General features: G+C 21.8%; 4 protein-coding genes and 1 long non-coding RNA gene across 10 annotated transcripts; 3 read left to right on the forward strand and 2 right to left on the reverse strand.

The window, feature by feature from the left end:
- The first annotated feature begins 952 nt into the window (after positions 1-952).
- Positions 953-5,304, forward strand: LOC107996501 (carbohydrate sulfotransferase 4). Of its 3 annotated transcripts, none has more exons than XM_017054569.3 (8): positions 953-1,116; positions 1,762-1,903; positions 2,578-2,625; positions 3,020-3,150; positions 3,233-3,468; positions 3,555-3,753; positions 3,826-4,005; positions 4,149-5,304. In XM_017054569.3, the coding sequence occupies exons 1-8, from the start codon at positions 1,106-1,108 to the stop codon at positions 4,468-4,470; spliced, it is 1,269 nt and encodes a 422-aa protein (XP_016910058.1). In that variant the 5' UTR covers positions 953-1,105; the 3' UTR covers positions 4,471-5,304. The 3 variants fall into 3 exon arrangements, with proteins under 3 accessions (XP_016910058.1, XP_016910059.1, XP_016910060.1); XM_017054570.3 differs by having other exon boundaries at positions 956-1,116; positions 1,776-1,903; XM_017054571.3 differs by lacking the exon at positions 953-1,116 and having other exon boundaries at positions 1,776-1,969.
- Positions 5,305-6,017: 713 nt separating this feature from the next.
- Positions 6,018-8,442, reverse strand: LOC107996400 (uncharacterized). Of its 2 annotated transcripts, none has more exons than XR_001765785.3 (8): positions 8,296-8,442; positions 7,917-7,994; positions 7,572-7,623; positions 7,242-7,349; positions 6,969-7,046; positions 6,732-6,772; positions 6,483-6,543; positions 6,018-6,313 (listed from the first exon to the last, which is right to left on the reverse strand). It is a non-coding gene; the product is annotated as an uncharacterized LOC107996400 (long non-coding RNA). The 2 variants fall into 2 exon arrangements; XR_009830980.1 differs by having other exon boundaries at positions 8,301-8,420.
- Positions 8,443-8,910: 468 nt separating this feature from the next.
- LOC107996506 (DNA repair protein complementing XP-C cells homolog) lies at positions 8,911-13,877 on the forward strand. Its single transcript, XM_017054583.3, has 6 exons — positions 8,911-9,128; positions 9,190-10,892; positions 10,980-11,185; positions 11,271-11,535; positions 11,635-11,803; positions 12,269-13,877. Exons 2-6 carry the CDS (start codon positions 9,201-9,203, stop codon positions 12,610-12,612), a joined length of 2,676 nt encoding a protein of 891 aa, XP_016910072.1. The 5' UTR covers positions 8,911-9,128; positions 9,190-9,200; the 3' UTR covers positions 12,613-13,877.
- A 90-nt stretch (positions 13,878-13,967) lies between these two features.
- Positions 13,968-17,212, forward strand: LOC107996378 (uncharacterized). The gene is made up of 4 exons (XM_028666031.2): positions 13,968-14,104; positions 14,293-14,956; positions 15,043-15,173; positions 15,245-17,212. The coding sequence occupies exons 1-4, from the start codon at positions 13,968-13,970 to the stop codon at positions 15,705-15,707; spliced, it is 1,395 nt and encodes a 464-aa protein (XP_028521832.2). The 3' UTR covers positions 15,708-17,212.
- Positions 15,964-26,357, reverse strand: LOC107996379 (THO complex subunit 2). 3 transcript variants are annotated; one of them, XR_009830982.1, is made up of 29 exons: positions 26,181-26,357; positions 25,991-26,034; positions 25,356-25,447; positions 25,100-25,213; positions 24,887-25,002; positions 24,686-24,816; positions 24,222-24,601; positions 23,964-24,142; positions 23,278-23,870; positions 22,971-23,205; positions 20,434-20,551; positions 20,204-20,366; positions 19,930-20,111; positions 19,527-19,811; positions 19,298-19,410; positions 19,022-19,217; positions 18,809-18,937; positions 18,619-18,747; positions 18,257-18,514; positions 18,017-18,168; positions 17,815-17,944; positions 17,629-17,734; positions 17,423-17,457; positions 17,216-17,326; positions 17,078-17,138; positions 16,942-17,003; positions 16,426-16,498; positions 16,283-16,347; positions 15,964-16,154 (listed from the first exon to the last, which is right to left on the reverse strand). XR_009830982.1 is itself a non-coding variant. In XM_062078744.1 (28 exons), exons 1-28 carry the CDS (start codon positions 26,243-26,245, stop codon positions 16,124-16,126), a joined length of 4,275 nt encoding a protein of 1,424 aa, XP_061934728.1. In that variant the 5' UTR covers positions 26,246-26,357; the 3' UTR covers positions 15,964-16,123. The 3 variants fall into 3 exon arrangements, 2 of the variants coding, with proteins under 2 accessions (XP_061934728.1, XP_061934729.1); XM_062078744.1 differs by lacking the exon at positions 16,426-16,498; XM_062078745.1 differs by lacking the exons at positions 15,964-16,154; positions 16,283-16,347 and having other exon boundaries at positions 16,412-16,498.
- Positions 26,358-26,611: the final 254 nt, after the last annotated feature.

Consider the following 26,611-nt stretch of genomic DNA (forward strand, 5'->3'; position numbering starts at 1 on the left):
TGATGTTTCGAAAATTTGTTTGTCAAATTTATTCTTTTGTTATTTGTAATCTCATAAAAAATATTTTTAAAACATTCAGTTAATATGTCCAAATTTTAACTATATAGAATACAAAGAAACAAAAACTTAATATAATAGTAATATAATAGTATTATCATATAAATGTAATCATATATAACGTAGTATTTTATATATTATATCTGCAAAATTTTCTATAAAATATTATTCTATTTTTTTATTTATAATTTTACATTTTTTTTAAATTCCAATCATTATTAATGATCCAGTTTGAAATGAATAATGAGAATGACACTAAAATATATATTATCGATCAATTGATTTTCTAATAAATCAGTTAAATATGATAATAAATATTTAATATAAAATTATATATATAATAATGTTCATTAATATAATGATTTTTTGAATTTTTGAATTTTGAATTTCAATTATTGAAAAACAATGTTTATATAAATAACATATACATTAATTATGAAAATATAATGTATTATTAGTTGAATATTATTACAACTAATAGTAACACAGTATTGAGATATATATGAACTATCCAATTTTTTAAATATTTTTTTTTATTTATTTTCATTATTAGGGCTACATTAATTTGATGAAAACTTAGAATAAATTTAATCAATCATGAACAACTTTGCTGTATATATATGTAGCAAATATGTTTATGATTAATATATTTTGACCCAACTAAAGAATGTAATTTTATAATTAATAATTTTTAATTATTAAATTTACTCATGTTAAGATCGATCGTTAATAATCTCCTATATAATTATAATGTGAATATAGTCGTAATAATCGTTAAGTTGTAGAGTGTATATCTCAATCTCTTGTATATCGCGCTCATACTTTATAATTGTGTATGTGATAAATCTCATTCACTCATACACATGAACTCGCGTCATGTGATTATCCTATGTTAGCCGCAGTACGATTCTTTCTGCGTCAGTGGCCCACGATGTGCGCTATGCGATGGTTGTGTGTTTTCTATCGCTATTTTAAAATGTCAAAAAAAACGTGAGATTTTCGATAATCACGTTATTTACGATTGAAAACTCCAAATGCAACGAATTGTATGATCCCAAGGTAAGATAAATGTCAATGTTTTGATAAAATTTTTGCAACACTTATATACTGTACTTTTCTGTACTGTAAATCATTAATATGTCTGGCGCTTCTTTTCGGGAATTGTTATTTGAGATATTCCACGTTGGATGTTTATATCATGATAAGAATGTTTAATAATTGATCTTTGTTATCAAAATTTTAATCAATATTTTATTATATTACAGTATTTTGTGATTTTATTAATATTTTGATAATTAATTATCTATTTATTATACAAATAAATTAAATTTTTAATGAATTTTTAATAATATTTAATTTTAAAGATAAAATATTTAAAAATATAAAATATTTTAAATATTATTATTTTTTGTTATTGTTGCTAATCTTATGCTAAAATAATTACTTTTTTTATTTAATAAATATTTTACTTAATTTACAAATTTAATTCTTTTATTTTATTTAATTACAAATAAAAATATATATATACATAAATATATATATATTTAATAAGCAAGTGTAATATTTAAATAATAACACAAATACTAACATTTTAATGTGAAAATTTTAACTGATATATATTATGTATATTATATTATTAATTTATGTTTATTATAACATTAAAATAATAATTATTATTAAGTAGTATAATATTATGATTATTAGTATTAATTATATAGGACCAAAGATGTCAAAACGACTGAGCTTCTATGGTCTAGTAGGCCTGGCGTCCCTTTGCATCTTCTTCTTAGCATTTAATCAACGCTACAGCAGCTACCTTGAGCATCGACTTCAGCCGGTGATATCGGTCAGTAAAAAATCGGAGGTGGGGATTGCTCTAAATTGAGTCACGCCAAACACGCTCTTTCCGATGGTAAAGTCTAACTTTTGCACCTAACTTTTTTCCACTTGTACACTAACAATGAACTGTCAAACCATTACAAACACTTACCAGATTTCTTTCTCCCTGTTTTCACCTTTTCCTATCCTCTCTTTAATTCAAACAACATTAGATATAGCAATTATTGAAGATCATTGGAAATATCCTGCTTAATTGATCACTGGGGTAATTTGATACTAATCTTATATAAAAAATTAGCAAAAACAATTATATTTAACATACACACAAATTTTAAGTAATTAATAATGCTTCTTTTTTCTTGTGGTTTATTTTTGTTTTATATATTTTGCACAATTTAATATCTCTTTTTGATTTTACTTATTAAAATTACTTATAAATTATTACTTATAAATTTTCTTTACTAAAAAAAATTTTATTTATAAATTTTACTTTATTTTTTATAATATATATATATTATATTAATATATATCATTTTGCACCATCATATATTTTCAAAACTAATTTATTACCTACATAATGAAAGAGGGAGAAAGATATTATCCTGGTTACATCAGCAGCATTATTATGTTCACAATATATTATATATTTTCATTAAATTATCAATATTTTTTTCAATTTAGGATGTGGAAATAAGACCACGTATCATCAAAATTCAAGATCCAGCAACGGTAAGCAAAAATATGCATATGAAAGTTATATATACTTTATCAATTTTCAATTTTCAATTCAATACAATAAATATTATAAACTGATTTCTATAAATTAAAAAAACATTTAATGAAAGATTTCAAAGATAATAAATGAAACTATAAAATTTAAAATATTTTCTTTTCTTTTTATAATTATTATATTTGATATATAGGTAAGTGAATATTTTTTGTGAAAAATAATTTTTTCATTCACAATACAAAAATTAATATTGACATATTTATATATATTTTGATATTTTGATATTGAGAATAAAAATATATTTTATTTATTATATATATTTAAATCAAATATAAACAAATAAAATTGAATCTTATATAATCTAAATATATATATTATATGTGCTATTTATAGGCATACTTTAGATCTATTGAAAATGTTACTCTTTCTGAGATACAAGAAGTTGTTGATCAACAGAGAAAAGCAATCGAAAAAGAAATGGAAGGATATAAATATCCCAATGGAAAATATGGAGTTAATGTCAGGTATGTTACATAATTAAATTTTATAATTAAAACATTAATATAAATATAAAATTTGTTTGTAATCACACAATAATTCTTATAGTAAATTGGAAGATTTAGTATTAGAAAAAGGAGGAAGACCTATGAGAAGTGTAATTTTAACAAGTTGGCGAAGTGGAAGTACATTTCTTGGGGATGTAGTTAATGCACATCCAGCAAATTTTTATCATTATGAACCTCTACTTGATTTTGGAATTGTACAGATTAGGGGCCCACCACTCGCTGATGAAGCACTTAGTAATCTTGAAGCATTACTAAAGTGTGATTTTAATAATCTTGGTTGGTACATTTTCTAACATATGAATTCAAATAAAATAGATTTTTTCATTTTTTTTTTTTTTTTTTTTAATATTTTTTTCCTCCAGATCGATATTTAGATTATGGCAAAACACATCCTTGGGTCTTCAATCATAACACGCATTTATGGAAACAATGTCAAATTCACAAAAAAATTTGTTGGGATCCACGATTCGTTTCTAAATTTTGCAAATTATTTCCCTTTCAGTCGATGAAAATAGTTCGTTTACGATTGCGTGCTGCAGAAAAATTGTTACAACAAGAAGAGTAAGAATAGTTTATTTTTCTTAATTAAATATTAAAATATAATTATCTTTCAAAAAAAATTATCTTTTTTAGTTTAGGAATACGTTTAGTTCTATTAGTTCGTGACCCGAGAGGAATTTTGCAATCTAGAAAACATCGAGAATGGTGTCCTACTAATCCTGATTGCTCAGATCCTGTATTAGTATGTGCAGATATGGTTTCAGATTTTAGTACGGCTGTACAACTTATAGAAAAGTATCCACATACTTTCAGGTATATGCCTTTCTTTTATAATCAATATTCCAAAAATATGTGACATATTTTAAAAACAAATTTCTTTAAAATAAAAATAAAATTAAAATAAAAATTTCGATTATTTAAATAATTTTAAAATAATTTATTTTTTTATTTAACAGGGTAGTACGTTACGAAGACTTATCTGTAGATCCCTACAGACATGTGAAGGAACTGTATAATTTCTATGGTTTAGATTTCCATATAAATGTAAAAAAATTTTTAGATACTCATACAAAAAATGATGTCGGCGGTGTTTCAAGCACTTTTCGAAATTCTAAAGTGGCGCCCTTTCATTGGCGGACAGATCTTGATTTTGAAGAAGTTGATGAGATACAAAGAGTGTGTGCACCAGCTATGCAATTATGGGGATACATTATGGCATCGAATTCTAGCCACCAAAAGGATTTCGATCCACTCACAGATTATCAATTGCAATTGTGATATGTGGCATAGTGTACGATAAATGTATAGTATCTGAATGTAACTGTGTAGAATGGTTATAATTATTAGCTTATCTGCACAGATATTGAGATTATCACAAGTGCCCTCATTCACATTGAAAAGGTGCTGATAGCTTGCTTAGACAAGCGCTTTTGAATTCTTATGATCAATTCATTTTGCTGATCCATTTTGGATTGGTAAAAAAAGAAAAAAATAGCAAATTATTGAACTTCGTAAGACCAATGCTAAAATTCGTTCCTTAAAAAATTTATAAGAGGTGCATAAGTGCTCTTCGAGTTTGTTGCATAATGAATAAAATCGACCTCGAACTATAGTCCAAAGTTTTAGGATTAAGAGCAGTTTCTAAGACTTTGGTATGCAACAAGGAAACATCCATATCAATGCAAATAATAAATATAAATAATAATCTTTTTTAGAATTCAAGTTTAAATTAATATCGCGGTCTTAATATAATGAATATAATTGTAATGCATTAGAATTTTCCATTGAAATGTTGAAAAAAACCATAAGATATTAAGCATTTACATAAGTGTTATTTTTTACAGATATTGAAACAAAATTGTACGTAATATATAATATTGTTTTATTATATAAATTTTTTAATTGTTTTAAAAATATATATATAGTACTTTTACTTGCAATATAGATAACACAAAAATGATCAATATTGTACCAATATATTTTTAATTCACAATTAATATTATTTTTTTATATATTAATTTTATTGTTTTTTAAAATGCGTGTAAAATAGAAATTTTTAAATTTGTAAGACAAATTTGTAAATAATTAGCATTAAATATTGGTATATCCATTTTTCTATATATTATTTCAAAAACATCTTTTTTTAAGAATAGTTTCCAAAAAACCGGCCTTAAAATAAAAAATTTCAGACATTTAATAAAAAATTTTTATTCAGATCATTTTTAAAATATATCAATTATTTTATTACTTATATATTTTTTTATTCAAATACTATAACAGTTTAATAAACATATATTTTAATTATATTTTTTTTCATATAATATTCTGTTTAAACAATAATTATTTGTTTACGAATTTATGAAAAAATTGCGTGTTAGTATTAGTTAAATACAAAAAAAAAATTCAATATCAATTTGTATGATAATTATATATGCAATTAAATTTACTTCTAATTCCTAACAGTTTCCAATTTTACGATACTGATCATTGAATATATTACTCACTACTTTCTCACTTTTATTTTTTATTATGACTTTATTAGTATGTAACAAATTTTATAACAATACTGGCATTATGTAATTTCAGTTTATTAATAATTATATTATAATAAACAATCTAGTCTAAATTATTTTTGTTTTATTTTATAAGATTATACAATTTTTTATTTAAATTTAATTCTTAAAAATAAATTTTCGCTTAAAATATGATTTATATAAATATTGAATATATTACAATTTTTATTTTTTTTTTAATAAAAACTTTTTTTTATTTATTTAATACAACTTTTTTTAACATTTTAAAACAAAAAATAACGATTCATTGAGTTTTTTTTATAGGTCTTTTTATTTATTTCTTTTTATCATATCATTTTTACATACTGCAAGAAATAAAAACATACAATATAATAAAAAAAAGCTTAATACATAATTATATATATATTATTAATAAAATAAAATAATAAAATTTATTTAATATATAGAAATAAAATTAAAATTCTTAAGTTATAAAATTATATATTTAAAATTAATCATATAGAACATATCATACAATAATTTTAAAAATAAATTTGTATAGATTCCAAATAAAAAACTTTTATTGGGATCACCTCTAATATTTTGTTCTGAAATAAAAATTAATATAAATTAAATTTTATACTAATAAATAATGTAAAACTTATGTACATTTTTAATTCAGTGAAAAAATTTATATCATTAAAGTTCATAGCGTATATTGAAGACATCATTATAATTATAATTGAACTTGATTTTTAATAAATTTATTTAATATACCTGTTTCTCATAAACATGTTTTTCTTATATTTCCAAAAGTATATATGCAACATCTATACATCTAAAAGAATGAAATTTTATTATTTACATCAATTTATGCCAATTATATAATTTGAATTAAGAATTTAAGATCAGTGAGGGCAAGTTGTAAACATATTAATAATGTTCATATTAGCGTATATTATAATGTAACATCATAATTTCTACTAAAATATTAATAAAAAATTGGATTTTTATACACTTACTTACCATCAAATAATAATGATGTTATAATTCACGACTTTGAAAAACTAACAAAATAAATATATTATTAATTCTTTAAATTAATAAATAAATATTATATAAATTTTATATTTCAATTATAAAAGATATAATCAGAAAAATAAATGACATCAAATCTATTCAGTCATATGCTTGTCAAATTAATCATCATAAAATAATTATTGTAATTTAAATATGAAATTAATAATAATAAAAATTATTTACTTTTCAATTTATTTAAAAAAAAAGAAAGCTTCATGGTTCCACATTAAAGTTATTATTTATAAACATATTTAATTTTTTCTGTAAAAAAATATAATTCAAATTAATTACATAATACATTACTATATTATTAAATTTGTCATAATATTGAAAATTATATCAGAAAAAAAATATCACCATGTTTTTATGTAAGACAGGGATAACTTTTTAAATTATTCATCATAAAAACATTTTAACATATTTTTATATATTATAAAATAAAATTCTTAAAATTACCTGTTTAAAATATTTTCCTTCATTTATTATATATCTTTTTTTCATTCAATATTTTACATTTTTTTTTATATCAAAATTAAATTATTTAACCATTTTCTTTTCTTGTTTCTGAAAAGAAATATACACACATATCATTATGTATTTATATATTAAAAATTATAAATTAAATAATATAATTTATTCAGATTAACATTTTCTACATAATATTTCTGATTGACTGGGGAAGTTAATGTATTCATCATATTTAGAAATATATATATAAAAAAAAAAATAGAAATTTAATTTATATTTCACTCTAAATTAAAAATTTATAAAACAATAAAAACTTACCAGATTTATTAAATGATTTTACTGCAATAAACCTTATGATTTCCATTCTTTCCTATTAGAATATGAAATGAATAAATAGTTTACACATTGATCAATAAAATATATTTATACAGAAAATTGTTAATTTTTATCAGAAAACTGAATCATTCATATAATATTCAGACTGGGGCAGTAACATGACATCATGAAAAATACGGATGAATTTTAGATTTGAAAAATTGAAAATAATAAATGAAATAAAATAAAAAAAATTTAAACAGAATATATTGAATGAAAATTAAAAAACCTAACACAAACTAAACACAAACTAAACAATGAAAATAATGATAAAAAAACGATACTCACCATAAAAATTGAAATAAAATGTTGATCTGCAAGAGGCCACCCGAAGCACGTTTTTAACTTTAACGATTTAAGCTAATTCTAGAAAAAAAAATAAATCAAATTCCGAATAATTGATATAATTAAATAATAAAAATCAATAAAATTCATTAATTCAGACTTGTATTTCTAAGTTATAATCAAGAAATACATCATACGAACGAGACTATTTATGTATCATCACATAAAACAAAAATTCAGAAAATATAATGGCAAATTAAAAAAAATATAATAATAAATGATCTAATATGAATGTCAGTTGCATAAAAAAAATTTTTTTTTTAAATATTTTCAATGATGCATATGATGAATGTGGATTACATAAAACATAAAATACTCTTACCTTACCATTATCTTTGTAGAAACCCAAAATGAAAGTATAATTCCCCTTTGATGTACCTTATATAAAAGACGGTCTTGGTTTACTTATATTCAAGAATGACTTTTCATTATTCGTTACATCGAGCCTGTCCTCTATAGGAATTGCTGTAAACTAAAAAATGAATTTCTTTATTTTACTAATCTATTTTTTTAAAAAATATATTAAATAAGATAAAAATCATATTATAATATTGATATACTTTCTAGTAATTAAAAAATTAACTTTTTAATTAAACTTTACTTTGGAACATAACAAAATTAAATATTTTTTTATAAATTTTAAAAAATAGAATATATAACTGTTATTACTGTCGGAATTCATTAATTAAAAAATTATGCAAATTTCAATTTTTAGAATATTTTTATAATTTTATTAATTTTATTTTTATATTTTTGTGTAATTCTTAAATTATAATTTATTCTTATTAATTCTATATTAATTCTTTATATTTATTAAAATTTATAAATAAAAAATTTATAAAAAGATTTTTAAAAAATTTTTATTTTAATGATTGAAAATAATGTATATAATTTTAATTAATTAAAAATAAAAATAAAAATACCAAATATTTCTCTCTCTCTCTCTCTCTTTGTTTTATGAATGTGAAATGTATAAGTTTATTTTTATTTTATTAAATAATCTTACATGTTTATTAAATAAACAGAAAAATTTATCATATATGATATATATGATGTGTGATCGTAAAAGCATAATTTAAAAACTTTTAGAATATTTGTAATACATATATTTGTATACATAATATTTAAATCTACATGATAAAGTGAAATTGCGACGTAAGTTTTGTCCATCAATGTATCGATATATTATATATTAATTTATAATTTTAATTTTAAGAAATTTTCGAAATGAATGGATTATCAGAAGATGACTCTGATAGTAGTAATGAGTATCTGATTGATCCAAATAAAATTAATTTAAATTCCAATTTCTTCACAAAAAAGAAATCAAATGTTGGGATAATTGTAAATAAAGATGATACTGAAAATGAAAGTACTGATAACGAGGAACTTGAGAATATCACTCATTTGGATAATATTGAACTATTCACTCAAGTTTTAAAAAATTTAGAAAATTCACAAAAACTTGAGCTCAACAATAAAAATAGCGAACAAGAACAATCACATTTAAATTATCTCACAAAAAAAAATGAAGAGATACAAAAAGTAAAAGAAGTAAAAATCACATCATCAAATGAAATAAATGAACTTTTGCTTCAAGGTGAGAGTAATGTAAGTTTACCCTGTAAAAATACTATTGAAAACATAGCAAAAAATGAAGAAGATGCAGAATCTTCTAATGAATATACCATCCCAAAAGATGGTGTAAAGATTACTTTACCAAGTACTAATTTAATAATAAACAAAAGAAAGAAAGGTAAGCAAGATTTGAAAGCAATTTTGAGAAAACGATTAAAAGAAAGTCAGATATTGATAGAGAAAGTAGGATTACTTTGTTGGTTAGCTTATGGGTTTTATTTGAATCAACAAATAAATTTACCTGAAATACTTACTGGTGTATTATCATTAATTTCTGAATCTAATTATCCAAATAATAGAATTGATCTATCATACTTAGAAAAATTTACAAAATGGTTCAAACGTATATTTATATTTGAATCTGTTGAAAGCAATGCTAATAAAAAAATTGATAAAGAAACTTTATTAAAAATAGTGAAGGAAAAGAAAATTTCTAATTATAAAGAATTAGTATTACTATACATTGCTACATTAAGAGCTTTAGGTTTAAATTGCAGATTAGTTATTTCTCTTTGTCCTCCCCATCGAATTTTTAGTAATAGCCCATTATTTAAATCTGATGTAAAAAATGAAGAAATTAAATCAAAAAATATATCTAATAAAATCAAGCAAGAAAATTCAAAGAAAAAAAAGGAAAAAAAGGAATCTTCTGAAAGAACAAATGTAATTCAAAATAGTCCAGAAGCAAAAAAAAATAGAAATGCAGAATCTAGAAAAAGGGCAGCTGAGATTTTACATTCAAAATTGCAAAATAATAAAAAATCTAAATTTGATATTAATCAAGATTCCAAAATTAAAAATAAATTAATTCAAAAATTAAATTCTAAAATCACAGAAAAGGAAGATGAATTAAAATCAGTTGAAAATGAAAAAAATATATCCAATTTAAGACAATTAAGATCTCGTAAAATTCATATTAATTCTAAAGATAATGAAAAAGATAAAGAAATAAAATCTACAGATTTGATTTCAAAAACTGATGGCACAAAATCAAAATATTATATAAAAGAAAGTTCCACAGATTCTGAAACAGAATTTCAACCAAAAATAAAACGTATAACAAGAAAAAGTTTAAATAATACTAATAAGGAAAAAGCATCACAAAGTTCTTTGAATATTAAAAAAAATAAAAAATTAGTATCTTCTGACAGTGAAGATGAAGAAATAAATAATACAAGAAATAGACAAGATATTTGGGCTGAAATATATTTAGATTCAGAAGAAAGTTGGATTTGTGTAAATATAATGGATGAAAAAATTCATTGCATAACTGAAATATATGTAAATAATCTATAATAATATATACATGATATTAACTTATATATATATTTACAAATATATCATGATAATGATAATATTTTATTTTAGAAAAAAACAACAAAGCCTGTATTATATGTAGTTGCATGGAATTCTGAAAATTTAATAAAAGATGTGTCTAGACGCTATTGTCCACATTGGCTTACAGTCACATATAAACAACGAGTTGATGAAAAATGGTGGCTTAAAACCTTGTCTTATTGGAAAGAGAAGGATACCGCTATTTCTAAAGCTGAAGATGAAATGCTATTACAAAAGTATTCAAAATTAAATATTCTTATTTATTAGAAATATTATATTCTTTTATAATTTTCATCCTGAAAAATTTTATTTATATTACAGAGAATTAGAACAACCATTGCCTAAAACAATTAGTGAATGCAAAGGGCATCCATTGTATATCATTCAAAAACATTTACTTAAATTTGAAGCATTATATCCTCCTGATTGTGTACCTTTAGGATATACTTCTACAGGTTGTGCCATTTATTCTCGTCATTGTGTACATACTCTTTATTCAAGAGAAACTTGGTATAGAAAAGGCAGAATTGTAAAGTCAGATCAAGAACCTTATAAAATAGTTACAGCTCGTCCAAAATATGATAAAGTAATAATTATTTTAATATTGTCATTTATGAATATTTATTAATATTGTCATTTGTGAATATTTATAAAAAATAAAACATTTAAAATTACTTAATTATAGCTTTCAGGAACAAAAATTAAAAACTCACCATTAGAATTATTTGGTAAATGGCAAACTATGGAATATGAACCTCCAATAGCTAAGGATGGTATTGTTCCTCGAAATGAATATGGAAATGTAGATTTATTTCAACCATCCATGCTTCCAAAAGGCACTGTTCATATAAATCGTAAGTTCTTAAAATTATATTATTAACCATAATAAAAGTTATAAATAATTTGCCATAGTCAATATTGATTGTTTTAAATTTTGATTAATTGATCATTTAATCAAATCTAAATCATTGTATTATGCTATGTAAAACTTTAGAATTTATTTTCTTGAAAACGAAATATTAGATATTCTATTCTTTTTTCAATTTTCAATTTGTTTTTTGTTTGTAGAATCATTTTTTTTCATAGAATATATATTATAATATATAGTATATCTGAATATACTAATAGAATATACCATAGTTAATATAATAGTAATAGTAATAGTATAATATAATATAATAATAATAATAGTTACAAACTATAAAATAACTTATTTATGATTTTTAATATGTCTTATGTAAAGGTTAAAAATAACTAAATAAAATTAAAATTATATAACATATATATATATAATATATATAATGTATATTATAATTTAGTTCCAGGTTTATATCGAATCGCTCGAAAACTTAATATCGATTGTGCACCTGCTGTAGTAGGTTTTAATTTTGGATCTATGGGTGCAACACCTGCAATGGAAGGTTACATCGTTTGCATTGAATACGAAGATATATTGCGAGAAGCTTGGGAAGTTGAACAAGCTGAAGCAATTAAACGAACCAAAGAAAAGAAAGACAAACGAGTTTATGGAAATTGGAAAAGATTAATTCAAGGTTTGTTCATAAGAGAACGACTAGCAGCAAAATATGAATTTTCAGAAGAAAAAAAATTAATAACTAATAAACAGACAAAACAAAAAGAAAATAGGCGTAAAGAAAATTAATACTCTCTTGAAGAGTAAAAAAATCATTTAAATATTCTATAATATATTCTATAATAAAAAAAAAAAATAAAATAATAAGAATAAATAGAATATTAAAAATAGTATATAGAAAAACATTAAAATAATATCTCACTGTGATATTTTCTACTTCATTAATTATTTCTATCAATTTTTTATCAACAATAAAGCATTATTATTATAAGTATTCATCTCATTTAGTATTATCTTAGCAATAAATCACTATCATAAAAGAAATAAAATTTTTATTGTTATTTTTTATTTTATAATTAGAAAATTATTGTAATTGAATTGTTAAAAATTTTTTCAATGAAAATAATATTAAACATGATATTAAACAAATGATATTAATCTGAATGAATTTAAATTACATAAGTAGCACACAATGTATACTTATAAATGAATTACTAAAAAAAAATTGAGATTTTCTTTATATTTTTGTTTAATATTTTTTATAAATTCAAAAAATAAAATGAAAAAAATAACAATTTATTATTTATAAAATACTATTATTAAGTAAATTATTTATCATGTATTATTTAGGTTAATATATTGGATCTAAGAAATTTTTTAATAATATTATTAAAAAATATTTTATTATTTATTTCTTATTATTTAGAATAAGATTTATTTACATTTCTATTGTTATAAATAATCTTTTAAATTAAGAGAATTTTAGAATATATAATGTATGTTATTTGAATTATTCAAATACTATTTTTTTATTCTTATAATATGTATCGTATTATGATCATATATTATTTAGCAATTAATATTAAAATTATGCAAGATATTTCTATTGAATATAAGCAATTATTTTTTAATTATATAATATAATTATAATAATATATATTATAATATATATTAATAATATATGCAATATATTCATGTATTGTGTTTTTATATACTTTATCCTACTAATAATGTATATTTATATATTATATTTTTACATATTTTACTTTTAGTTTTAAAAGCAGATATTATATAATTTTACTATATATAAAAATATATATACAAAAATATATTGTAATGTAGTTAGAAAGAAGATAATGTCTCGTTAAGCTATACATAAGTATATGTATATATATATATATATACATGATATCCCATATATATGCTAATATATCTATGGGAAATCTTTAAAGAATCAATTTTAAAAGTTAAAACAAACGTGAAAATTATGTTGATTAAAGTTGATTAAAGTTTATTTATTATTATAAATAAAATATATACTAGATGAAACAAAATTATTTCACATTTCCTTTTTATTACTCCTTATGTATCATCAATTCTTTACACAGCCATTTTTTGCTTACTTCTGATAACATATATAATATATGTATATATATATATATAATATTGTTTACCAAATAATAAAGGTGAAACATTTAAAAAAAAACTTTTTAATAAAATTACTTCAAATTGTGTATATATTTAACATGGATCAAGAATATTATTCTACATTGTATAAATGGTAAATATATTTTTATAAAATCGTAAAATTATAAAAAAAGTAAAGGTTATGTTTCGTAAATAATTATATTTTATATTTGTATTTATATTCAAAATAAAATTTTATTATTATTTTGTTATTAAAACTTATGTTTATCATATTCAATATATATGTATTAATTTTTTAATTATTTAAATTTATATTTCAAGGTTTGAAAAATGTGGTGTAATATCAAATGTAAGAACGCATCTTCGTCAAAATTTAATAAATGCATTAAAAAATAAAGATATTTTTTTAAAAAGTGAAGGTCCGAAATCTGCAAAACAGTACGTTTATGATTTACTAATAGCAGAATATTTATTTAATCACAATTATGCATATACTCTATCAGTATTTGCTAGTGAAGCACCACTGTTAATTAATTTTTCTAATAAGACAGTTCAAAGACCTGATGGCAATGAAGAGGATAATAATGAAAAATTACAAAGTGATTATATATTACATGCTTTGGAAACATTAGGTATTAATCCTTGTGATTCTAAAGGGCAATATGTTATATCACATTATATAGAAAATGATATGCCTCTTCTTTTATGCATATTAAAATGTATAACTATGTTTTCTTATAATATACATAATGATATACCAATAAAAGAAAAAATATCTCTTTGTAATGCATCTACACAAACTGAATTCTCTTGGCAAGCTCATAGTTTATATATAGAAAAATTAATTGCATTAAAAAAAAAAATAAATGTGCACAAACAAATGGTTAATAACAAGTTACGTGAAAAAGAAATGATATTAAAACAACAAACATTATTTATTGAGCAACAATTTGAAGCATTGAATACAAAATTGCATCAAATTCAAGTAATACTAATTTTTATTTCATAATTAAATAAATGAAAATAAAACAATATTTATTTTTTTAATCAATAAATTTTTTAATTTCATAGAATGTCATGCATAATATAAGTTTAAAAGAAAAATTATTGAAAGAAAAAAAACAAACTAACGAAAAACAAATTTTACAAAGAGAAATGAAATTAGCATTGAAAGAAAGATTATTGTTGCAAAAGACAGATAGGTATACATATATTTTATATTAAGTTTTTATAATAATTCTATAAATAATTATATATATATTTTTTTATATAGATTACACAAAGAGCAAAATAATAAAAAAAAAGAACAAAATGTGAAAAAAACGCACGAACAAAAAGGAGTACAGACAGAACTTCAAATTGAATCATTTAATCATTTTTTAAAAAATATGGAAGTACAAACGGATTTTGTAAACAATATGCAACAAGAACATAAAATTGAGATCCTTACTAAAGAAAAGGAAGAATTAAATGCCCTTATTCAAGATCAACAATTAAAAATAGAGCAGATAACACAACGAGCTCTTCAGTTGTCTCGACAAATAGAAGGAATACGTTTATTAAGATCAACTAATATAGAAATTCCAACACAAACTGTTAATATAAATACAATTATTAGTGAGAGTAGTTCAACAGAAGATATTCTTCAAGATGCAAAGTTGAGGCTTAAACGTCTAGAAGAAGAAAGTTTAAAAGCGGATCAATATTATTATAATTTTATCAATAATTCACCATAATATAAATTTTATGATAATCTAATAGAAATAAAATAAAACAAACAATTGAAATTTATAATACAATATTTATGTTCATATTTTTACATAAAAATAATTATGTATTAATCTTTCTCAATTTATACGAATGAATCGGGAATTAATGAAACAAATGCATTAATGAATTTTTATTGAGATCATTGATAATTCCTATTATAAATTATATAAAATTTTAATTTTATATATACAAATTTAAGACTGAATAGAACATGTACCAAAGTGCTTTTGTTACATAGTTTATTTTATAAAATTGGACGTTAATATAATATACAAATTATTCACTATCTTTTTTTCTTTATTATTTGAATTCTACCTTAATTACATGCAACACCAAACGTAGTATATAAAATGTTAAGTCAAATTTTGTCTATTGTTGTACATCATCTTCGTTTGGGATCCGAACTTCTTCTAGTACTCAGAATTAAGGATCATAAATAGTATGTTTAAAATAATCGAGAATAAAAATTATTAATAATTTACAATTATATTATGTTAATTATTGTAATATTTTCTTAAATTTTTGTATTATAAAAGGATATTGTTTGTCCCGGCTTTCGCGCCCCTCTCGTTCATGAGTACGTTCCTTTGTGTAGGGTGACTTTTCCTGAAAATATATTCTCATATGAATCTTCTGAATGTCATGCTATCCTGCAATTGGCGTTTGGGTATTTGATAGTATCACCTAGTTTTTCTGGTCTTTGCTATTGTCTCCCATTTCGTCTTTTCAATGTACTCGAAGCGGACGTCTTTATCAACTAAGGGGTCAAGGAATAGTGTTAGAAAAATGATTAAAAAGTTAATTTATGGGTAGAATGTTTGGGACAAAATGTAAAATTAATGTTATGGGATTTATGAAACAAAAGTGTGTTTTTTTTTAAAATGTGTTGTTGAATAATTTATTAATTAATGGGATTATTACGCGATTTTTTTTTACTTTTTACGGGAATATCTTTTTTATGGGAAAGACAAATAATGACATATTTATGAGAATTAATTTTATAACTGATGATTAAAATATATGTACCAGACTGTATTTAAGACGACCATTCTAACAATATACAAATACCTTAGAAAATTTACTTAAATGTTATTCGAATAAAATATTCGAAATTATTTTAATGTATGTAAAATATTAATAAAGATATAACATTTTATACCCTAATATATGTATAAAAAAATTTCAATTAAATTTACTAACCTTGTTGTAATGGTGTTTTTCTCTATGTTCGGGAATATCACCATTTTGATGTGTTCCTTTTGCTGAAAGCAATTTTATTATTTATATAAAAAAAATAATTTAAAATATACTTTAAATTATTAGAAAAATTTCGTACCTTTTTCGTCATCTTTTCTTCTTTTTTGTTCTGTTGTAACTGCTGATTCATCTGTTCTATCCTATGTTAACATGAAAAAAATTTTATAAATCATATATATTAAGAATTGCTAAAATATATTAAATTTTCGAAATATACCCTTTTTCGTGCGAATTTTTTTTCTCTACGCAATTCTTTTTGTTCATCTCTTATTTTGCCTTTACTGGAACGCTCCTTCTTATCAAGACTTCCTTCAGAACGTCTTCCTTCCTATTAACATTAAAAATTGGATTTTATATATATATACATATATTAAAAAAATTTTCTGTATATATATATATATATTAAAAATTGAATAATTTTTACCTTTTGTACATTTTCAACTTTTCTTCTTTTGGCATCTGAAATTAGAGATTATTAATTTTATAATTTAAAATAAATATGTTTAATATATGCACTTTCTATCTTTTTTTAATACTGTGCCGTTTCTTTGATACGATTTTAGTTTCTCTAAAAAATACTATAAGAATATTAAATTACAATGCCACAAAAATTAGTTTCTTAATGCAAACCTCTATCTGATCCATCTTGTGTTGGTCCAGAACTAGCACTACTATTTGATACACTAGAAAGATCACGATCTAAATTATCTACACCACTGCCATAATAATGTTCTTCCTGAAATTAAATTAATAATATAACAATTTATTTATTAAATACCTAAATAATATATAATAATTTATATAATATATAATTACTTTGTAATATTTTCGATCTTTTTTATCTATCGTATCGTCTTCTTTAATTTCATCTTTTTTCAAATGTTTATCTTTTCCTTCTGAATTTTCCTTACTTTCTTCTTTTTTTCTAATTTTTTCGGAACTGTCACTACATTTAATAATAATTTAATAGAAATTTTTGATTATTTATTAAATAAAAAATTAAATATGTGCAACTTACTGATGCAACTGATTCGATGCACTCCGTTTTTCTCGTTGATCTTTATTTTCTTTTTCTATCCTGGTATCGCCATTTGTAATTTCTTTACTCGATATTCCATCCCCAATTTTTTCCGAAGCATCACTATTTGAAGTGTCTTGTGTTTTTCCAGTCTATTAGTAAAATATAAAAATTGCTTTTCAGGTATAAAAAAAAAAAAAAAAAAAAAATCATTAAGACAAATATATATAAATAATATACCTTATCTCCCACATGATGAAAATCTGCTTCACGAATCATATTTGGAGTTTTAGCTTTTAATTGACCACTATACGATGTAGCCAGTACATGTAAGTCCTGACGTTGTCCACGTTCTTCTTCTCTCACTTTCTCTACTTTTCGTTCAAGAATTTGAGATAATTTAGCCAGAACAGGAAAATGTGGCAATATTTTTATTAATATTATCAAAGAATTTCTTATTTGTACATAATCCTTAGAATCCAAACAAACCACAATCGCCTATAAAATTGTATATTATTTTAATTATATATTAATTTTATTAATTGCATTTATAATATTAAATCAATTTGAAATTTAAAAAAAAATTAATATAAAATTATTACCTTTGTAATTTTATAATGCCATTTGTGACACACATGCCTATAATTTTCAAACCCTACCATATCATTTGCTTCAGAAAATTGATTACTAACACGGAATTTTGTTACGAATCCCGGATAATTACTACATTCCTAAAATGAAAATAAATATATAAAAATGTTCTAAATTTATTCAGTATTATAAATAATATACCTTATCAAATATGGCTTTTTCAGAATGCCATCTCATTACTGTTTCGAGCATGGCGCATAAAAATCTTCCATATCGATTTGCTTCGTTTTCGGTACATGAGGTAACTGAATATGTTATATCACAGAAAAGCTGTAAGATTAAATATTATATAATAAATAGTATATTATTTAACACATAATTTTTAATAACAATTTTTTATTATTTGTTACTTACTCTGTCATAGCAAAGAAGAGTTGAAAAATTCGCAGTCTTTAAAGAATGTATAGTGTGGACAAATTTGGCGCAATACATGGCATCCACGGTTGTAAATGTACATCGAGGAAATAGACACAATTGTAAAAATTGCGTTATTGTTTCATTTTTTGCTGATTTTGCGCTTCGTGATAAAAACCATGTATCTTTTTCTTGTCTAATATATTGGTGATAACAACAAAATAGTGTTATGTAAATGTATAAAAAAATATGAATATTGAATTAATCAAATTTTACCTTAAATATGCAAATACTTTTTCTACATGTTCTTCCTGCTTTCTCCTTTCATCTTGTAGTTTTTCAATTAAAGTTGTGTATCTTTCCTGTTCTTTCTTTCCCTTACTAACATTCTTAAAAAAAAAAAAAAAAAAAAAAAAGAAAAAGAAAAAGAAAAAAAAGAAAAAAAATATATTAGGATCAACAATTTATAAAAATTATTGTTTTCTAATGAAAAATATTAATATACCACATCTTTGGAATCAGCACTTTGCGCTGCAAGTTGTTTCAATTTATTGATTTCCCTTTGATAACTCTCGATAGGAACATATAAATCATACATAGATAAGGACCAAAATGTTACAAGGAATTGTGGCGAAATATCTTCCCATACTTTAAGTGGATGCAAAGGTCTAACTGACTGAGCAACAGGTGCCATAACTGCTTGTGCAGCTTCTGCATATTTTGCTTGTTTCATAGTAGTCGACATTTTTTTATAATTTGGGTCAGCTTTACGTAAAATATCATATTTAATCTAAAAATAACAAAAAAAGTTAATTGTAAATTATCTATTCTATAATTACAATTGTTTTTGCAGTTAATTGATTATAGTTGAATTCATCAAAATTAAAATTTAAAAAAGAAATGCTTACATTAATTGCATGTGCAAACATTGGTCTTGCAAGAAAAAATGCTACATCAGAATGTATATGATTGTCTTGAAGCATTGAATGTATGGAAGGTAATCTTTCCACATATTCGTCTACCGTCATAGTAGATCCCAAAAAAGTACCGAATTGAACTAATGTATCTTGACATTGATCATATAATTTTCCTAAGATTTTATATCAAATTAAATTTTAATAAACTTTTATTTGAAATATTAACGAAATAAAAACATTTTAAAAATCACTATAAAATATTTACCAACAAGTTTAAGATGAGATTTATCCGTTTCTCTATAAACAACACAATGTTTTTGCTGTGCCATTAAAAGGCATAATGCTACGGCGAGATCATGTTCAGCGAGAGCTTCTTTTAATCGTTGCGATGATTTTTTTGTATTGCGTACTTGACTAAAATAACCAGCCTGAAATTTTTTATAAAATAATTGTTCTTTATATATGTGTATATATAAATATGTTAGATAAAATTACCTCATTTTTTAATAAATCTCCTCCTGCCATAGCATCTAATTGATCTGATGTCATCTCTTCAGCAGCTTCTATACCCGCCATTTTTTGTACTATTTCTTTCAGAATTAATAAATCTAAACTGAAAATAAAAATAAGTAATAAAATAATTTTTTATTTCAAATTTATTACTTGTACTATATATTTATAAATATTTATACATATTATACGAAATTTATGGAAATACTTTTCAAATGAAAATAATTGCTAATAATCTTTTTAAATAATATTAAAAACAAAAATTAATATAAAATATATAAAAAATGAAAAATTAAAATCATATCACCTAATTTCAATTTCATAAGTTTTCCATATAATACAATATATTATATTATAATAAATGAACTTATTTATCTAAAAATTATTAAATAATTTTTTTTTTAAATTCTTAAAATTATTGTAATAAGATCTAAATTTTGTTTTTGTGCTTTAACAAATTTAATGTTATTTTTTTAAATGTGTGATATTTATACAATATTATAGTTTAATTTAATTTTTTTTTCTATTCTTTTTTTTAAATATCTAGTATTATATTTTGTAATAAACATTTCCACTGTTTCCTTATTTGAAATTATTGTAAAGAATTCTTGTTTCATACTTTTTATTGCAGAGATTCATACATTTGATTAGCCTTTATCACCTTTTATTTTCTTTCTGTTTCCTTTTAAATCTATTTTCCGAAATCTTGTGTCCATTAATTAAAATTTTAATCTCTTTCTTTTACAAACATTTTAATATCTAAAACGAAAAATAAAAATTAGAAATATTAAAACATATTTCCAATATATATTTTGCTAATAATAAAATTTTTTAAATAAATAATGGAATAAATTTTTCAATAGATATTCAATATTTACCTTGTCCTTCTAGGCCTTCACTGCACTGGTGAAAATATTTCTCACCATTACAAAATTATATTTTTTTAAAAATCTGATTTTAATTTTTAATTCTTGTTTTCTTCTATTTGGATTATTTTTTATTGAATATTTTTTTAAAATATTACTATTCCATATGGTTAGTATTTTATAATTATTAATAATTTTACAATACAGATCTTTACAGATCTTTTTTATTAGTTTCAAATTCAATTATTGGGTATAATTCAAATACAAATAATACTTCTTTTATTTGATATTTGTTTATTTTTATTTCCAAATAATAATATTTAATATTAATTTAAATATTTCTGCTTGTTTCTTTTTGCTTTGTATTTTTATTATATTTTTTTTTATATTTCAACTGTTTTTTTTATATGTAAAATGAAATATATATCAAATAAGAAATCATTTAAAAAAAAAAAGTTACATCTTGATATCCTAAAATATTAAATTTGTACTTCATAAAAATAATGATAATAATTTCATTAATCCAGAAACACAAAAAAATCCATAAAATTTGTTCCATGTTACCAAATTTATATTCATCTTCTTTGAACTTTTATCAAATTTCAAGTATTCAATATATAAAAACAAAAATATATTCAATGTTTATATATATATAACATAACATAATATAATATAATATAATATAGTATAACATAATTATAATCAAAAATATTATTTAAAAGAATCAATAATTGCCATACATTTTGAATTATTATTGGCAAAATTCCTTTGCAATGAAAAGTTTGTAAGTTTTATGTATTCAATATTAGATGTTTTCCTTAGCTATTACAGCAGAATATTTGTATTGCTTGTATTACAGCAGTATGTATGTTCACTGCAATTAAAAAGTCTTCATAGTACATTTGTTATATAATTCAATTTTTTTTTCATGTATTCATAAGTAAAAATTATTTTGAAATTACAAAAATACAGTGGATCAAAATATGGATCTCATTATTTATTTTACTATTTTCTTTTTTAATATCTTCTTTACCGTGTTAAATACTGTATCTAATTAATCACACATATTGTAATAACATTCATAGTATATTTATGAAAGATCTCTAGCTAAGAAAATGTATTATTTGTTTAGATGTATAAATTTTAAGAAGAAATAATATAAAAGTGACAATAATATAAATGTATTTAAGTAAATTAAGTATATTAAATATATCAAGTTTTAAAATATAATATACATTGAGAAAAATTTCCTGTTACTATTGGAAAAAACTTGTATAATTAATGACTTATATTAAAATTATAAAAAAATATAATTATATAATACTATTTTTTTTTACTTAGCATATTAAAAGAAAAAAATTTTTTTTTAAAGAATAAATAATTATTTTTAATTAATTAATTACGTAGATCGAGCAGAAAGAAATTAAAAATATCATATAAATGATAATTATTATTTTCTTTGCTTTAAAATTATACATTAAGTTAAGAATTCTTAAACTTCTTTACATTATATATTTAATTATATAATATTCAATAAAGTATATAATAAAAATAAATTAAAAATTATATAAAATTAATGAAGAATAATTATAATATATATAATAAAATAAAATAATATATAATAAAAAAAAATTTAGTTTTTTATATACATTGTACCTTTTTTGTGCTTTAAGTTGATTAGCTACATACTGTAGCAAACCAGTAAGTTCGATATTATATTTTTTAAATATGGCTCCACAAAATGAAGCGAGAGACTGAAGCCAAAGAGATATGCTGGTACCATCATGTTTAAATCTGTCTCTATCAGCACCAGCTAAAGCTTCCACTAGACAGTAACCAAGTACATCGTAAGAAATATTAGTCAAATATTTTAAAGAATCTACAACAGGTCCTATAACAGTAAAATAATTTAATAAATCTTGAAATCTATAAATATGAAAAATTATTTGTACTTTTTATTTACCTATAAGATTATCATACAACTGGATTTGTATAAGAACATAATCGAACAATACACCAGGTGAAGAATGTGTGAGTTTGCCTATTGATCTTCCTACGGGTTTTATGGTTTCCTTGCTTACTCTTTTCATAATAGATTTAATTTTCTTTTGTGCATCTGCTCTTTTTCTTAAAAGTGCAGCATGCTGTAAAGGTGTATCATTTTTCCATCGGGCATATAAACAATATCGATTTTGATATGGATAATATTTTAATATGTTCCATAATTCTTCCGCAACGCAACAGTTGCAATCCATAAAAGATAGAGAAGGCAATAATGCCACATCAAGAATAGTCAATACATCATAATATAAATTATTATTTTTATCAATTGGTAGCTTATTCGAATCTAATGCACATTGTTTAATAGCTGTGTGACATAATCTCATAATTTTATACATTAAAACAGGATCATGATGCAAATTAGGACCCAAAACTATAAGCATTGGTAATAATTGATCATGAAGTTCTTCAAGATTTTCAATAGGTTTTGGAGCAAGAAAACTCTTTAATTGTGGAATTCTTCTACCTTGTAATTTTGGTGATATTATACAATATCTGAAATATGATGGATTAGTATCAGAACTTAATAATAGTATGCTTAAATTATATTTATTTGAATTTTATAACATTACATAAAATGGCATTTACTTGCGATAAACAGGTTCAATAAGAGATTGAATCATTCTACACAGTGCTAATGCAATAGGACGTTGATCAGTGAGACTGTGTTCTGGTAATCGATTAAATAAGTTTTGTGCTACTTCCCATGCTCCTATTTCTAGAAGTGCTTCACATAATCCGAATTTTTGATTACTTGTATATTTATCCTTTTAAGAAATAATGATATAAGTAAAATCTTTATCAATAATAAAAATAATTGAAATAAAATTACACTTATTTAGATACTTGTGAATTTTCTTTTTCTTCTGGTATGTCTTCTTTATCCTTTGTAGAAATTACACTTAATTTGCGAACATATTCTTTAGCCTGTTTCATTGCTTGTTCATGCTCTTTGATAATAGTTTTATCATCTGGCACTAACCATGGCAATATGTCATCTAATTTAATAACACCATGTTGCAACATAAGTGCAGTGACTTTTTGCAATGAAAATGGAGTAGCATTGACAGTTGAACAATATTTAAATCCTAAAACTTCGCAGAGTACCTGCTGATCACTCATGTATGAACGAATTAAAGGAATAAAAAGCGCATCATCTTGAGGTCGATTCTCAAAAGTTTCTAATAAAATATCAAGTACCCTATTAGGGTCAAGATTAAAATATCCTAGAAAAATGATATATATCCGTCTCTATTAATGCAATTAATTTATAAAATTCATAAATAGAATATCAAAATATAGTAATTTACCAATAAGAGACTTAACAATTTCCAATATTGATGCTACTTCACTTTCTGGACGTTCTTGATTCAACTCCACTATAAGTTTAGAATATCCTTCACTTTCTTCTCGAAATAAATTAAATTTCCGTTGTTTATAACTGTAAATAATGTTGAATATAGATTTTGCATTCAAATCCATATATTAAATATTTAAACAAATATACATACTACAATTTCGTTTTCACTTTAATAAATTTAATTTGAAAATTCTTGTTTTTTAATGTTCCTACATCTTGCAATGTATCAATTTCTAAACGTTCCTTCAATATTCTATCTGTGAGAAACTATATAAAAAGTAATGACATAAATTAATTATGCCATTAAAAATATTTTAATAAGTAGCAAGTAATTTAATCATTTTTACTATTTTATAAATGATACCTTTTCTGATTCTTTTACAAGATAATAAAAATTATTCCTTTCTTCATTATGTGCCTCTGCATCTATTAATGTGAATATATCCACTATTGCAGATGGTATTGCTCCATCAATATTCTGTAGATAAATAAATTATAAATCATAAAAATTTTTGTTTAAAAATTATTATTTAAAAAAGAATCATAAATAATATATAAAAAAAATTAAAAATATAAATATATAAATTACTTTAAATTAATATTATTTCTGATTATCTTACCGTAAGTTCACCTAATGTCTGAACAACATTGTCCCTTTTTATGTTCCCATGGATTCCATTTGATATTAATTCGTACAATCCTCTTCTCCATTCTAAAAATAAAAATAATATCATATAAAAATTTAGAAAATAATGTAATAAATTACAAAATAATCATTTTATTATAGAAATTAAATAATACTTTATAATTCTTGATTTACATATAAAAAATCTAAATAATATAAGATATTGATAAAAAAACAAGGATTTTTTTTAATTTACATTTTTATTATATTTTTTTATTACAAATGATTAAAACTCAAAATAGCAAATTACAAATTATATTTTATAGAAATAAATTTATATTATATTTATTTATTTATATTTATTTTATGAAATAAATTTTCTATGATAAAATATAAATAAAAAAATATTCAAAAATATTGATATTTAAGCATGTTTTAAAAACATTAAATATTTAAAAATATTTTTGAAATAATAAATTAAAGCAATTCTTATGGATGTGTTACTTTATAAAAAAGAAAAAAACATTAATAAAATAAGTGTAAAAATAATAAATTTTAATGTGCGCAAAGTTGTATCTGACTTAAAACAGCTCAAGCTGTTAGAATAGATTGAAAAACATAGAACCTTACCTGCAGTGTTGCCTTCCTTAAATTTGTGCTTGATTAACTTGAGGCTGCAAACAGTTGTTAATTGACAATTAACTCTTCAGAAGAGCGAGAAACAGGAGAGATAAGTTGCAACCATCAATTGCACAGAGTATGCAGTATCAATTCAATATTAATCGAACGCACTTCGGACGTTAACGCGTTAACCACTTACAAATCGTTTTTTCCATGTTTATCCCATGCTTTCCATATTTCTGAATTCCACACTTTACCAGCCATTTTAATTCCATGAAAAGCTTTTTATGATTAAAAACAATTGTATCAACACCACAGGTTAATAGACTCCATTTTCCACCATTGCAAGCGTCCTCGAAGCTATCGTGGCGCGATCTTTCTTATGCCACATATTACATATCTAGTATAAGATCTTTATTGTTAAAAATTTTTGCTACGTAATTAATTATTAATACAATTATTAATAAAAATATAGTACATTTACAGAAATATTTAATTAATAATATATTAATAAATGTGAATAAAAAATTTTATAAATTATTTATATAAAATTAATAAAGTATTGTATATTTTTCATTTATAAAAATGTTGTATGTATTATGATAATATATATAGAATATAAATATAATT

Source organism: Apis cerana, linkage group LG8 (assembly GCF_029169275.1).
Source record: "Apis cerana isolate GH-2021 linkage group LG8, AcerK_1.0, whole genome shotgun sequence".
Classification (NCBI taxonomy): domain Eukaryota; kingdom Metazoa; phylum Arthropoda; class Insecta; order Hymenoptera; family Apidae; genus Apis; species Apis cerana.

Coding starts and splice junctions, on each gene's coding strand:
- LOC107996378 (XM_028666031.2), top strand. CDS start 13,968: ATGTATATATATATATATAATATTGTTTACCAAATAATAAAGGTGAAA. Junction 14,957..15,042: donor CAAAATTGCATCAAATTCAA/GTAATACTAATT, acceptor TTAATTTCATAG/AATGTCATGCATAATATAAG. Junction 15,174..15,244: donor TTGTTGCAAAAGACAGATAG/GTATACATATAT, acceptor TTTTTTATATAG/ATTACACAAAGAGCAAAATA.
- LOC107996379 (XM_062078744.1), bottom strand. CDS start 26,245: ATGGCTGGTAAAGTGTGGAATTCAGAAATATGGAAAGCATGGGATAAA. Junction 24,602..24,685: donor AATTGTTAAGTCTCTTATTG/GTAAATTACTAT, acceptor TCATTTTTCTAG/GATATTTTAATCTTGACCCT. Junction 23,206..23,277: donor GTTGTATGATAATCTTATAG/GTAAATAAAAAG, acceptor TTACTGTTATAG/GACCTGTTGTAGATTCTTTA.
- LOC107996501 (XM_017054569.3), top strand. Junction 1,904..2,577: donor GACTTCAGCCGGTGATATCG/GTCAGTAAAAAA, acceptor TTTTCAATTTAG/GATGTGGAAATAAGACCACG. Junction 3,469..3,554: donor GTGTGATTTTAATAATCTTG/GTTGGTACATTT, acceptor TTTTTCCTCCAG/ATCGATATTTAGATTATGGC.
- LOC107996506 (XM_017054583.3), top strand. CDS start 9,201: ATGAATGGATTATCAGAAGATGACTCTGATAGTAGTAATGAGTATCTG. Junction 11,186..11,270: donor GATGAAATGCTATTACAAAA/GTATTCAAAATT, acceptor TTTATATTACAG/AGAATTAGAACAACCATTGC. Junction 11,804..12,268: donor AGGCACTGTTCATATAAATC/GTAAGTTCTTAA, acceptor ATTATAATTTAG/TTCCAGGTTTATATCGAATC.